Raw genomic sequence first — 16174 nt, 5'->3', positions numbered from 1 at the left:
CTTCTATTTCTTTAGCTTCTAACATTTGTCGTTCGTTGTTATATGCTCTACAGTTTCACAAATCCCACAATGCATGCTAGAAACTATTTGTATTATCTACTCCTTTAAAATCAGTTCCAGACCGGAAATTATAGATTTCATTAAGATTTCCTTTCAAAGTAATAGTACCACAGTCGGTTGGCGTAACGAAGAAATAATTAAGAAAAAATATATATCTGAACAAAACAAGAGTACAAAAAAAGGTCATCCAAGGTGCATCTTGGACATCCCTAGTGAATTCTAAATTAATTCTTTTTTTTTAATGTGAATGTCAATGAAAAATAATTAGCTTATGTCCGAGATAATAAAAATGAGAAATATAAAGTCCAATCATCCAGTCCCTATCATATCTAATGTAATCTCACAAAATGCCATTAAGTAAAATCTTCTTTCTTTGTTTGACATCTTCAGTACTCATGAGTTAAACTTAATCATTCGAAATAAAAAATTTAATAAATGCTATATTTATGTCATTATATAAATATAAATATCAATAGTAACTTAATTTGACATTATGTGCTTTTTCATTAAAAAATAAATAAATAAAATAAATATATGTTTTTAGGAGACGTTTTTAACCAAAGCTACTTACAGTGCATTCAGGCTAACAGTTTTTACCTAATATGTGTTCCCTGGGAATCGAACCCACAAACTTGCTCTGCTAATGCAATGCTCTACCACTTGAGCCACAGGAATACAGAAATGTCCTTTTTAAGAATAACTGAAAGACTAATATATAGTTAAACAGATAATTATTATGTTATAATTATATTGTGGATATTATGTCAAATTATTAATATTAATTCAATGTATATAACGTTTGAGCTTTTATTTTGAAAATACTGTCTATCAGTTCTCCCGGAAGTCGGAGTCACGTCTCAGGAAGTTTTGTATCGTCGCGGGTTAGTGCATATCAAGGATGGCTGCTGTGCAAACAGAGAGAGGAATACCGCTCAGTGCGGTATGAATATTTAATACATTTCTTTGTCTGACATGTGTAATTAATGCGTGGTAGTAAACACTGTGCTAATAAACGTAATGATAATATATATATTGAAAAATTTAACACTGTTCTTACACTGTTAGCATGTCATTGACATGCTAACGAACTAGATGTAATCTTAAATAAACTATGTGTTTTCTCTTAACAATGAACAACATATATTTTTTCACAGTGCATTGAAAACGGTATATGATGTTTTGCTGTGACGTATGTGTTCGTTGTCCTATCAGAAATGCTCAAAAATCGGATATTATTTTCAGTTTCGTTTCTCTGCCAAAGGGAATTGCTTGAAGGGGTCATATGCTGTTGCTAAAAAGAACATTATTTTGTGTATTTTGGTAATGAAATGTGTTTATGTGGTTTAAGGTAAAAATAAATAAATAAATAAAAAACTTATTTTTCACACAATGTACATTATTGTTGCTCCTCTATGAAACGCATCGATTTTTAGAAAGCTCATCGGTCTGAAAAGCGAGGTGTGCTCTGATTGACCAGCTGTGTGTGACGGAAATGTTACGCCCCTCAAAGGGTCCCCTTAAAGGAATTCCAGTCTGGTTCTTTTCTTCTAGGTGGAGGGAAGTACTGGCTTGTGGTGCTAGGAATTGATTTACAACATCCTGTTGTCTTGAGCTTTTCTGTGTAATCCGGCTCCTCATGTTTCAAACATGCTCCCGATCGAATAATTAATTTGTCTGGTTTGGGTCTGATACCGTACATTGCATCATATGACCCCTTTTATCGAGCATAAATCCAGTTACCACAGTAAAGATAGTTTGCAGTTTGATATTCAGATTTCTATTGGCTATAAATACACAGTGCGCTGTAATAAACATGCAAATAATTTTGAATTTCATTCTCCATTATTTGTGAATTCAGGTGACGCTGTCCTCCAGGCCAAAATCAGTTTGTTTGTTTTTCGCAGGTACTCTTAATTTTATAATGACTATAGCTCCAAAAGTTGGACATTTAGAGGAATGAAACCGGTGTCATCTTCATCAGCCTCATCTATGAATTTTTTCACTGCTCTTGTCCGTAAACCCCTTGGTAAATCTGCTAGTAAGGAATGTGAAAGAAAGGCGTTTGTCATGTTTAACGTCTATTACCAATAAACACAGAGACTGCTGAAATACAAAAACATTGTTTTAGGTCGAGCTCAATTTTTGAAAACTTTCACAATTGTATTTTATCGCATGGCAGTGTTTCTCTTTGCTCTGCCCTGCTTTTTTGCATAATAATATCATACAGTGCTGTTCCAGTGAATAATGGTTTCCAATTCATTACGTAAATGAGCTTATACACATATACACTTGTAGACTTTGTTTGACAATAAAGTTTTGGTTGTTGTTCCTTTCCTTGAGTTCTTCTTTCATAGTTCATTACGGGTCAGCTGACCCTTCCCTTGGTCACAAATATCACGATTCTAATCTGTGAAAACTGACCCGTATTGAACTTTAAAAGTTTTCCAAGATCTGGATGGTGACGTTAATGAATCAGGAAAGGGTAAACAGACAAAAACTATACTGTGAAACCTTTTGCAAATCAGAATATTGAAACAAGAACTCAAGGAAAGGTACAACAACCAAAACTTTGTAGTGAAAGATTATAGCTGTGTATCTGATTAACCTAATGGCTTAAAACACCCCCATACAGCAAAAATAAAAATGATATTTTCAAATTTACTTTTAAATACATTTCAAAATATGCCAATAAATATAATTGTTAAAATATATTTCAAAACTAATTATGTATATATTTTTGGTATATTTTATATATATATATATATATATATATATATATATATATATATATATATATATATATATACACACACACACACACACACACACGTATGTATGTTTATGTTTGTAAAATGGCTTGTAAAAAAAATCTTTTTTTTTCTGAAAGTACACTATTAACATCAGTCAGTCAAGCATTATAATAATCAAGTATTATTTAATAATATAACTAGTAATTAGAAATAAACTTGATAACCATGTTTGAATACGTATTAGTCATTTTTAACTGAACATTTTAAATGGACTGTGGTGCTTTTTTGGTCATTAAATGTTTCTGTAAAAAAAAGAAACAAGTAACAGAAATACTGATAAGATAAAGACATTAATTCTACTAATAAGAACTACTAAACACACTTAGGATTACTAAGGATTAATGAGCTGCTGGAGAGATGAATATTAATCAGGTTTTGTAAAAGAAGTCACATTAAAAAAATTACATAGATGCTACCCTTGTAATAGTGTACTTAATAAGTATATGCAAAATATTGAAAACAAAAAAGTACTTTCTGTGATATAGAGGAAACCTTTGTATATCTTTTTTGTAAATGTATTTGTGTTAAATTGTTTTGGAATGAGTTATGTACCTATCTCTCAGTTAAAAAATGTTAGAATATGTATCCATACTTTTGATATTACTTTATTTTATTATAACTATAACTTTTGGATTCAATATATCATTAATCTTTTTATTATACTTGGCAAATGTTTTATTCATATGTGTAAATTTTTGGGAAAGAACCGAATACTGTCAATTTTTCTGGTTGACTATTATTTCTTCTGTTTGATCTTTGATGGGCATAAAATCAAAAAGTCATTCAAAAGTCAAAAATTGCTTTCAATGTTTAATCTGTTAATTTTCACTCACATTTTTGAATATAGACTTGAAAGTGCATGATCCAAAACTAAATTTGTATCATTCATGACTGAAAATTTTATTTAAATTTTAAAACATTTTGTAACATGATCTTGATGTACTATTTTCATGGTAATTCAATGTTTGATTTTAAAATGGGTTTCAAAGGATGAATTTAGAGATTTTAAGTTTTCAAGTGATGTATAATTTCTGATGATTTCTAAAGTGTGATAGAGAAGTAAACGCTTAAATTAAGGCCAGGTGATAGTTAATTAAACTTAATTTAATTTATAATTTTCCCTCTGGTCTATGTTATTTATTTGTTTGTTCTTTGTTTATTTATTCATTTCTTTAAATTATTATTATAAATATTCTTTTTTTTTTTACATTTTATCTTGTATTATTTTTTCGTATTTTGTCCTCTATTGTTTTTGAAGTTGTGGTTAAATTCTTAAGTGTTTAAAAAAAAAAATCAAGTTTTGTGCGTTCGCTTGAACTGATTTGCTGTAATCTAAACAGGGATGATGATAATAGGTGGGTGCCAGCCAATGAGATTGCTGTTTGCGCATTAACCTAAAATGCAACAAAGAATATTGTTTATATGTAGCGCATAAATTCTCTCTCTTTCTATCTTTCTATCTATCTATCTACGTGTGTGTGAGACATAGCGACTTCACACTAGAGTTAATGCGGTATGTCTAATACAGGTGCGTTGCACATCCATTCAGATGGACTGAAAAACAGCACGGATCGCTTGATGGAGAGTGAAACTCTGAAGCCCTCAATCAGTGTTCGTCGAGTGAAAATATATGTACTAAACTTATACTTAGCCTCCAACTCACACACTGGCGAGTAAAATCTTAGAATTTATTAGCCATTGGCTAATATTAGACATCATTTAGTCGTGAAGATTTTGTCGCAGTGTAGAGGGTTGTGTAGAATGACCATCAGATGACCAGATCCACTGCTTTATACATCAGTGCATAGTTTCATATAAATGTATTTTTAGTGTATACTTATAGTTTCCTGTTTCTTTGATCATTTTACAGCTTAATCCAAAGTTCCTTCACACCAACTCCACCAGCCACACTTGGCCCTTCAGTGCTATTGCAGAGCTGATAGGTGAGCGAAACTCGATATCTTCTGATATTGTTCATTGTGATAATATGTGTGAGCAGTTTGGAACAATGGATGTGTGCCCTCGAGGGTTAGATTACTATGAAATTGTAACCTAGTTTCCCCACGTTAACATATCCCTGCCTATATTGGCAGTGCTTGGTGACATTTTGTTCTGTGTGTAATGAATTATGCGAGAAATGTTATTGCATCTGATGTATCGCTAGCCAGAGGCAAGTAAGGAAATAACAGACTAATTATGTTTCATTGGTGTTCATCCACTCAAAGACGAATAAAAATGCGTAATCTGATCAAATATGTTTTCTACCTTAGACAATGCTTACGACCCAGATGTGAGTGCCAAACAGTTTTGGATTGATAGGACATCAATCAGAGGTCAAGACTGTCTAATTTTCATGGATAATGGCGCAGGAATGAATTACGATAAGATGTACAAAATGCTCAGGTGGGTGAGAACACAAACCAATGCTGACAACTAGCATACACTGGAGTTACATGATCCTTAATAAATCATTCTCATATGCTGTTTTGGTATTTAAAGGGTTTGTTCACCCAAAAAAGAAAATTCTGTCATTACTCACCCTTGTGTTGTTCCAAACCTGTAAGACTTTCATTCATCTTCGGAACACAAATTAAGCTATTTTTGATAGAATCTGAGAACAAACCAAGTTGGTTGGATGTCAAACCAAGAAACGTAGCAAGGACATTGGTAAAATAGTCAATTTGACTTCAGGGGTACAATCTTAATTTGTATTAAGTATTTTAAGTATTAGAATTTAAATAAGTATTCTAACTGCGAGAATACTTTTTGGGCGCAAAGAAAACAATAATAACATAATTTATTCAACATTTCTTTACTGTTAGAGTTACCATCTTCCGCCATTTTGGAGAGTACCCCTGAACGTAATCAGCCTTGTTTATGTTCAGTATAGAGCACGCGCATTCTGCACATAAACAACGCTGATTATGATGATTACGCTCTGGTGTAACGCAGTTGCATTGCTGTATATGGAGGATCAGAAAGCTCTCAGATTTGATAAAAAATATCTTCATTTGTGTTCCGAAGATGAACAAAGGTCTTACGGGCTTGGAACGGCATAAGGGTGAGTAACAAATTAATTGAAATAACCCTTTAAGAGCCCTTTCTTATTATCATAGTTAATTGTTAAACGAAGTGTGGAAACAGTGTAATTTAGATTCTTTGATGAATAGAAAGTATGGAGAACAGCATTTATTTAAAAAGAATAAGAATGCTTTTGTAACACTCTAAATGTCTTTTGTGTATATATATACACTAACCATTGTTCAGTAAGATTTTAAAACATTTTAGGTCTCTTAGGCTTTATTTATTTGATAAAAATACAGTAAAACCTGTAATGTTGTGAATGATATAAAAATTCCTTCAGAAATCATTGTAATATGCTAATATGGTGCTCAAGAAACATTGCCCATTATCAGTGTTGAAAACAATTGCTTCTTAGCATTTTTGTTCGAACTGTAAATACTTTTTAAGGATTCTTTCATTAAAAAAAGTTTAAAAGAGTAGCATTTATTTGAATTTTGTTTTTCTTTGTATCATAGTAAAGTCTGTCACTGTCACTTTTGATCAATTTAATGCTTCCTTGCTGAATAAAAGTATAAAAAAATGTTTAATGTTAAAAAGTTTTACTATACAACATTTACATTTTGTAATTTTGAAGACGCTTTAATCCAAAGCGACTTACAATTGGGCGATACATAAAGCAATCATTCTTAAAGAGGCAAATAGACACAGGAAGTTCTTGTAATACTAAGTTTTAGGCATTGCTCAAATAAGTACAAGCTAGAAAGGGAAGGAATAAATAAAGAGAAAGACAAATTTTTTTTCTTTTTTAATTTAAGATGAAGTCAAGTAGTGTTGAAATAGTTCACTGAAACTGAAAAGTTTTCAGCTGTCACTTGAAAATTGTCAGGGATTCAGCATTCCAGATAGGGCTGGGAAAATCATTCCACCAGCCAGGAATGGTGAACGAGAACATTCTAGAAAGTGATTACATACTGTTTTCTTCTCCCTCTCAGTTTTGGCTTCAGTGACAAGGAGACTATAAATGGCCATGTCCCTGTGGGCCTCTACGGCAATGGATTCAAGTCTGGTTCCATGCGCTTAGGAAAGGACACCATTGTGTTTTCCAAGAATGGAGAGTCGATGTGTGTGGGCCTTCTGTCCCAGACGTATCTTCAGGAGATACATGCGGAGAACGTCATTGTACCCATCGTCTCATTCAAACGCATCGGACAGTCATATATCCTTACCTTCTAAATAAGCAAAGACAAGAATAGGCCTAAATGTTGAATGAGTTTCAATAATAATTTAAGTTGTTTTTAGGTAAGAGTTTTGGCATATATTTATATTCTCGATTTGATGTCTGTATCCTTGACCTTTCCTCTCACTCCGACCTGAGTCACAACACGCGGCAAGTCTTCAAGATATCCTGCGCTACTCTCTGTTCCAGACAGAGGCGGAGCTTCTCTGTGAGCTCAATGCCATCAATGCACTCTATGACACAGATTCCACAGGAACACGAATAATCATCTGGAACCTCCGCAAGTGAGAATCAAAAGATCTGCTGAATTTGTAGATCAGAGCAGTGTTTGGCGTTGCTAGTGCCATTCTCTTGAGCTACCAAGCCCAGGAATGGATAGATTCAGTGTTTCAGGAATTGTTTTTTTTTTCTGCTACAGAACATCCACAGATAAATCAGAGTTTGACTTTGACACAGACCGCTATGACATTCAGATCCCATCTGAAGTATATGAGAGTGAAAAGGAGAAATACAAGCAACAGTCTCACTCATTTCAGTCAAGCCCAGATAGCGATTTCTCCCTGCAGGTGAGTATTTTACCCTTCTATGCTGAGAAGCCCTAACACATTGCAATCTACATATTGTATTATCATTGTGTCTACTTAATTATGCATTACAGCTCACAGAACATAACAGTAATACGGTATGTGTCTGTATTCATGTTATCTTTTTGTAGGCATACTGTAGTATCCTATACTTGAAGCCCAGAATGCAGATTATCATTCGTGGACAGAAAGTGAAAACCCAGCTGATCTCTAAAAGCCTGGCAAACATTGAAAAGGATACATACAAACCCAACTTTCTAAATGTATCCCAACCAATCATATAGGAGCAAGATGTGATTTCCTGTTCCCTATTTGAAACTATTTGAAATTTAGTTCTTGGAAAAATAGGTGTTAACTTTTTAAAGTAAGAAAGAATTGTTTGTTCATGAAAACAACTTGACAAACTCTGGTTTTTATTTTATGAATTTAACCAACTCATTGAATACATATATGACATAGTGAGCTTTCCTTAAGTCCTTTCTTGTTAGAGAGAAAGCATTCCCATCATATTTGGCTACAACACAAAGAGCAAAGACCATTATGGAGTCATGATGTACCATAAAAACAGGCTCATCAAAGCCTATGAACGTGTTGGATGTCAAACCAAGGTAATTATTTACATTTTTAATTTATTGCTTTGTGGCTAAACACCCACTTTGCCACTTACTTTAGTGAGACAAAGTAATGTTTTATAGTTTATTATTTTTACTACTTGGAGTATCTGAATGCAATTTTAATCTTGATTTTGCAATTAGCCAAATGGAAAAGGAGTGGGAGTCATTGCAGTGATTGAGTGCAACTTCCTTAAGCCAACACACAACAAGCAGGACTTTGACTACACAGAAGAGTACAGGTGAGAATAATACTGTACAGCTGTATTGTAATGTTAGTTTAGAACAATTTAAGTGTAAGTTATTATTGTTTTCTGTTAGTACAGGGGTGTCATACTCAGCTTCTGGAGAGCCACTGTCCTGCAGAGTTTAGCTCCAACCCTAATTAAACACACCTTATCCAGCTAAATGAAGTCTTTGGTAATGTCCAAAATCGCTCCCAATGCCCTTAAATAGGGAACTATTTAAGGAAATAGTCTTTTGTAGTAGTGTCCGAAACCATAGTGGATGGTATTGAGTGCCCTTATTCAATCCCATATTGCAGTAATAAGGATTGTAAATAAATTAATATAGATATAGTCCTGAGTCAGAACCTACAAATAAGTCATTCGAAATTTTGACAGGACAATCTCAGTACTTTGATAGGAATGAACACCTGATTAAAAAATGTTTTTTTATAGATGATCATGAGCCGCAACACTATTTTCCATAAATTGGAGATAAATCGTTTAATTACTACTGGAGCTGCCAGTGTACTTAGTTTTAAAATAAAATTTTCTTTAAACTATTAAGATCAAGATTACCAAGCACAAACTATGCAAAAGTGACTGCATCTCCAGTGCGCTCAGTGTCCGAATTCTCTTGTCTCAGAGAGACACACTCAAGCTGTGTCTGAAATCGCTCACTCATTTACTCATTCACAAATCCCTGTATAGTGTATGGCAGTTGAGTGTACTATATCATAAGGAGTGGAAAAAATAAGTGAACGGATTCAGACGGTGACGTATACACGCGTGAGACTTGAAGCTGTTGCAAAAACATTGACATATGTACTTTTATATTACATGTACCTAATTTTAGAAAATAATATTAATAGCAATAATACTCAAAATGACTTTATATTGAAATAATACATACCTTGTGTCAGCTTTGTTGTTTCATCGATGTTATATAATTATTTCTTTTTGTAATACTTTTTTACGTTCATAATCATTAAATGCTATTAAAATACTGAGAGCAAAAATAAACACACATCCCGCTCTCGCTGGTTCTCCTATTGGATTGTGGGAAATAGTGCTTCAACAAGTGTACATTGGTTGTACACTCGAAATCTGAATTAATTGTGGGTAAAAAGTAGTGGACTGTAACGCTATAAACTTCATAATCACGGGAAGAAGGAGGCGGGAACCGGCGGACATTTAAATGAAAGCTTTAATAACAAAATAAACAAAAGACAGCACGACAGCCCCTCACGGACAACTGCTGCGCACAAACAAAACCAAAACACAAAATAAAATCGAGGCCTGGTCCTCTCTCGTCCTTCACTTTCGTAACTCCTCCTCTTTATACTTCCTTGGGACTCAAGACCGGTGAGTGGCGCAGGTGTCGCTCGTTTCCAATCACTCCACCGGCCTCGCTCCGTTCCCACGGCTCTCGGCCCCGCCCCCACTCGTCACATGGACGAATGTAGGGAATTAAGTCTTTCACTCAGAATTCGTACAGCACTACAAAATGGCTGGCACCCGATATAGTGCACAATAAAGTGGATATGGAGCGGTTTCGGACTCGGCATCAGTGTCTTGAATTCCCTCCCTCGTTTTTTATTCTCTCTGTCAATTGGACTATATCAGTTAGTTGACTAATGTTGGGAATAGTGATTGAGGTTGTAAGGGGTGATTTTGAACACAGCCCTAGAAACTTCCAAACAGATGTGTTGCAGATGGTTGGAGCAAAACTGTGCAATAAAGTGGCCCTCCAGGAGCTGAGTTTGACACGTGTGTTAGTACATATAGAACTTCCTTGACCATATACATAATGTTTATAGTCAAATTTATTATAGATTCTGAATATTTATTTGAATTAAAATAGTTTTGACTAATTATGAATATCTTATTTTGTGAGCACATTTGCAATTCAGCGTTTGATTTTTGATGAGGCAGGCAGGGTTACAGTCAATTCAGGTAATTACAAGAATTGCCCGAACACTTGTTAAGTTCTGTTCTCATACTGGACTGTTGAACTAAATGAACAAGCTCTTTTCTATTTGAGTTAATGACTAATTTTTCAAGTTTTCAGGAGCAAATTTGGTTTTCTAAAACAAGAAATATATAATATAGCAGTCTATGTTGCTTATTATTTGTCCACACAGGAAAACCATGAACATTTTGGGTGTGAAACTGGAAGATTATTGGAAAGCAATCCGCCATAAAAAGGGATTAAGCAATACAGTATCTATGGAAGATATCCCGTTAGTATACACTCACATGCTATTTCTAAACATTTTATTTATTTATTTTTCCATACATAACTCTTATTCCTTGTTTAACATAAAGGAAGCGTCCTGATCAGAACTGGGTTCAGTGTGATGATTGTCTGAAATGGAGGAAACTTCCAGATGGAATTGACATGAATAAGCTCCCTAAAAAATGGTTCTGTCGATTTAATCCAGACCCCCAGTTCAGGTTTGTTTGATCTGACTTTTTTTAATTGTTTAGCTTGTTAAAATGATTAACCTCCAGCGGGATTCAAGAGAAAGGAAAATATGTCCTAGGAAAATTATAGAGTAGTGACATTTAACCTACATTTAAAGTAGCTGTAAGCTGTTTAAGGAGAGATATCACTGAAAGGGATGTTCTGAGAAATCACATGTCTCATGTGTAAAAAGGTAAGATGAAGTCTAGTGACTGTGGCTACATGCCGAAAAACAGATATGACAAAAATGTACCATGCACTAGCTATCTTAACTATCAGTTTTATTTTTCATCCACCAGTATGGATGTTATATCTTATTATTAATAATATTTAACTTGCACCGGAATGGTCTCTGTGACATCTCACGGGATCTGATCAAAAAGTCTCACAGTTTATTTCCAGAACATGATGCACGATGGGATACACTTAGCCTCTAAAAATGTATTCCTTTCACATACACACAAAGTTATGTTAAAATACAAGTTTTAGCAAGTATTCTAGTAAACACAGTCGGTTATGTCTTAACATGTTGGTGTGAACCAGACTTTCTTCTAATTCAACAATGCAATCTGTGACCATCTTACCTTTTTTCTCCTCAGGGGGTTGCATCTTTGAACAGACAGGATGTGTGAAAACACAAAAATTAATTACTTTGCATTTGACCAATGTACAATATCTTTTGTCTAAACATGCAATGTACTGTAGATTAGATATCAGTGATATTTATCAGCAAATGTAATTGTGTGTGTACATGCAAATCTCTGAACATGTCTTAGCACAAACAACTATTCTTTCTACATCCAGGCGATGTGAAGAACCAGAAGAAGCTGAAGATTCTGAAGATGAAACTTCAGACTGCCTGAAAACATACAAACAGTAGTGAGTGATAAAATGTGTTACAACTTTATTTATTTTATCTGAATATGAAAGAATTGAATTTCCCAAAAATAATTAAGATAAGCCAGTGATAAGATTAATAAAAACTAAATCTGATTTACCAGGGGAATTAGTCTGACACTGACGTTCTTTATGTTGCCACAGTGAGAGAAACCTCAAAAAACAGCAGGAACAGCAAAAATCTCAGGTAACATCCTCTCAGGTAATCTTTCTGGATTTCTCCATCCAGTGGTGGTGTTGCTTGTTACTCAGATGTCTTTTCTCTCGTTTGTAATAAGATGGAAGAAACCAGGTTGAGGCAGGAACAGCAGAAAACTGCAGAGCTGCGTCAAAAGAACGAGAATCTTAAAAGGAAAGTTGACCTAGTGTGTCAGCTGTACCAAAAAGTAAGTGTTTGCTTTTTTTTAACCAAAGCTTAGTTAAGCAGTTTTAAGTTCCTAGAACATATTAAAGTCTTGATCTTCCCTTTTGTTTCCCTAGAGCCCTTCCTCACCCAGATCACCCCCTTTGAAAGCAATGAGCCCTTTCAATCCAATGACCCCTTCACAGTCTGGTGAGGCCAAATTGTGTGTGCATTTTTATTTAATCCGGAATCTAAATTATTTGATTAATTTTTTGTGTTTGAACAGCTTCTAGCCCCTCGGACAGCATGCCAGTGATTTCAAATGTCAGGTCCCTTTCCACTCCTAAAAGGTACATCATTCTCATTCTTCCTCTCTCTCTTTTTACACACGTATTTCCATTTATTCTTTCTTAATTCTGTTTTTGCACACAACATGATTTCAAACCTGTCTTCTACAGAACAAAGACAGGTCTTGATTTATCCCAGAGCCATCTTGTAAAAAGAGCAAGAACATTACATGACCACTGTAGCGATACACCAGGTAGTCCATCAACATCCGCAGCTACATCAGATGTCATAACCTCACCTTTGGCGATCGCAGACGATGATGGCAATGCAGTCAACGAAAACAATGTAGAGAGCAGTGACGATGATGATGTTGTTATTGATGAGACCAACAGCACGCCAAGACGTAAACCCTTTGACCTTTCTAAGGTGAAGATGGAAAAAAAGACCAGTGAAGATGCACCAGGATTATATATGGAGTGCAGTGATCAAGCTTCTGTGGAAACTGAAAACACCGGAAAGGAAACAATGGAGGCATCGACCTCCAGTGGCCAAACAAGCATAACAACCCAAACAGAGCATTTCATTATCAAGGCGGAGAAAGATGAGCAGATAAGAAAGGAAGAAGGTGAGATCAAGAAAGAAGAGACTGAGAATGATGCGAGAAGGATGGAACAGAGCGCTATTAAGGTGGAAAGCAGGACAAGTACCGATACAGAAATCAAAGGCCCCATGGAAATAGAGAGATGTAGTAGCGTAGAAGTTTCCAGACCAAATCTTGAAGAAACAGAGAAGACACCTAAGGAGAATAAGATCAGTTTTGAACAACATGCAAAGTCAGAAAACCAGGAAGGTATGGCATCAACTTCCAAGACCTCACTTTTTTCTGACATAGATATAAACCTTATGCCAACACTTGAAGCACAGAAGCAACAGGATAACCTGCTAGATCTTCTAGAGGCCACAGCTTGGGAGAGAGATGAATTCAGAGAGCAAGCTCAGGAGAAAGAAATCAAGCTTTTAAATCTCACTGTAAGGAAGAAGTGCAGCCATCAGAGCATCCAGACAGATCCATCAGAGGAACAGAACTATAAGACTCTCTACTTGCAGGCCACCGAGTCCATCAACAAGCTTACGCAAGAGAGGGATGAGCTAAAAGTGAAACAGCAGGAGTTGTTGCAAATCAAAGCTGAAAAAGAGGCACAGGATGAGGCTAAGAGGAAGGAACAATCGTCAACAACGAGCATTTGTGAAAATGTAGATGATGAAATGGCTCTTCAGGTGGATCTTCTTCTAAGAGAGCTGGACAATCGCAACAATGAATGCAATGAGCTGAGAATTAAGGTGAGAAACTGGTAGTTTTGATTCTCTAAATTCTTGTAACTAATCAAAAAAAATTACAGTAGTCTTTGCTGAAAAGACCAGCATGAATTTTTCTTCCAGCTTAGTACAATTTTGATGCTGTTAAAGGTTAGTTAACCAAAAAAATATTCTGCCATCATTTACTCACCATCATGTTGTTCCAAATCTATATGACTTCCATTTATCCTTGAAACACATGAAGGCATTTTAATGAAATCTGGTAGATTTCCATTCGTCTATTGAAAATCAGTTTAAAAAAACTTTGACACTTCAAATAGTTAATAATATATGATATTTGATATGATATTTTAATGAAGGGCTGGAAATAGGCCTGTCAAAATGGCTGAAAAACTACATTTTCGAATTTTGTACTAAAATATTATCAATATTTGAATTATATTCAAATTTAAAAGGCATCATTTATGTTGGGGGAATAAAGCTTTTGGCTTATCTCCTGAGGCACATCGAGCAAAATATTACCTTTGCATGTTTCTGGGCCTTGAATGTTGTAGTACCCTTGCTGTCTATGCAGGGTCAGAAAGCTCTCAGATTTCATCAAAAATATCTTAATTTGTGTTCCGAAGATAAACGAAGTTCTTACAGGTTTGGAATGACATGAGGTTGAGTAATTAATGACAAAATCTTCATTTTTAGGTGAACTATCACTTAAAGAGGCATGCTGGGAGGCTGGTAATTTCTGCAGGGATGGCCATTATTTGATGAGACATGCTTAAACTTTTTTTTTTTTCTTTATTTCATTCTTTACTAAACACAAATTGTATACTCCAAAGTTGGAGAGCTTGGTGCAGGAGAAAGCTCACTGGGTACAGTTGCAGAAGGAAGTAGAAGAGCTGAGGAAACAAAGAGAGGCGTGGAGCAATGCAAGAGAGCAAGAGACTCTGAAGGACAGTGACACTAGTTCAGAACAAACATGCAGCACAAGATCAGCTGCAAACCTTGTGAATGGGATCCAAAAGCAAGGAGAGAGCAGTAAAAGACCCGTCGAGGGAGAAAACGCAGTGATGCCGGCCAAGTAAGAGCCTTCTTGACTTGTTGACTTGTACATGCTCATTAGGAGTCTCGTTTTGATGCACATATATAACTCTGCTCACTCTTTTGTCATCAGGCTGAGGGAGCTGCGGTGCAGCATCGCCCGGTTATTGGTCACTTTTGTTCCTGCCTTGGACCTCGACCAAGTGAACTATGATTGTGAGGTCATAGATGAGATTTTAAACCAGGTCATACAGGAGATTTCCCCTCCTTAGACCACCTTTACTTAAAGCCAGATGCCAAAGTGTTCAGCCTAGGTTATTGGTTTGTTCATGGTGACTCAATGTTCAAATTTTATTCCACTCTGAAAACATAATATTAAATTGTTACGTTTTATTTATTTACATATTTTTCCTGATTAACACTTGCAGTTCTTTGGGCAAGTTTTACATTGTTTTACACATTCTTATTCTTTTAATCACTGGAATAGGAATAAATTGTTTCAAGGATAACGTTTGACCTTTATGTAAAAAAAAAAACGTTTTGCTTGATAGCTTACAAACGTTTAAGGTTTCTAAATTTTTTCTGATATGCAGTTGTTTGTATTTCTAATAAAAGAATACTTATACTCAATTGTAATTGGAGAAAAGCTGTAGTAAATGCTACTCAAATTGTGTACAGGCAGTTCTGTGTATAATATTGTACATAATGCTGCTTTTGAAAAAAAAAAGTTCAATATAAAATAAATTTTATACTTGTTTGATTCAAATTGTTTATGTTTGTATTTCTGAATGTGGTTATGTATGTATTTTAAAATAACCTTTAGTTGCATAGTTTGTTTTATCAGATTAGTTGCGACGTTTTCTGGTAATATCTGGCCATACGGCCCCCGAACCTTTAACCCTCTGGTATTGTTACTTTGGGTGTCACACTTGTGTTGAAACTGACTGGAGACCATGATCTTAATAATAATAAATAATTTTATGAATGTATCAATTTTCATTTCAATAATGTTTTTTATATTTGGTATTTTGAGGGGATTTGTTATGACTATAACACTTCATAATTATGGACCATTTATTTCTGTATAAAAATGTACAAAAAATAGTGTGATGTGATGTCACTCTCATGAATAAATGCACAGATTAGCTCAGGGTCAGCTGAAGTAGATGTGCACCTGCAAGCCTATCCACACACTCCGAGGCCCACATCTCCATTTGGCCTTTTAAACCGAAAAGGTGAAATTGCTCGGAGAAAAACGCTAAAATAACCAATTTCCA

At 35.0% G+C, this 16174-nt stretch overlaps 1 protein-coding gene across 1 annotated transcript; it reads left to right on the top strand.

The window, feature by feature from the left end:
* Positions 1 to 919: 919 nt before the first annotated feature.
* On the top strand, positions 920 to 15663 carry LOC132095297 (MORC family CW-type zinc finger protein 3-like). The gene is made up of 19 exons (XM_059500147.1): positions 920 to 1000; positions 4741 to 4813; positions 5141 to 5273; positions 6887 to 7110; positions 7259 to 7415; positions 7550 to 7697; positions 7847 to 7978; positions 8204 to 8323; positions 8471 to 8568; positions 10695 to 10793; positions 10879 to 11007; positions 11822 to 11896; positions 12059 to 12116; positions 12193 to 12300; positions 12395 to 12467; positions 12544 to 12607; positions 12716 to 13886; positions 14696 to 14937; positions 15031 to 15663. The coding sequence occupies exons 1-19, from the start codon at positions 959 to 961 to the stop codon at positions 15167 to 15169; spliced, it is 3285 nt and encodes a 1094-aa protein (XP_059356130.1). The 5' UTR covers positions 920 to 958; the 3' UTR covers positions 15170 to 15663.
* The last annotated feature ends 511 nt before the right edge of the window (positions 15664 to 16174 follow it).

Source organism: Carassius carassius, chromosome 19 (assembly GCF_963082965.1).
Source record: "Carassius carassius chromosome 19, fCarCar2.1, whole genome shotgun sequence".
NCBI lineage: Eukaryota > Metazoa > Chordata > Actinopteri > Cypriniformes > Cyprinidae > Carassius > Carassius carassius.
Note: the sequence above shows the minus strand (reverse complement) of the source record. Positions and strands in the feature narration are given on the sequence as shown.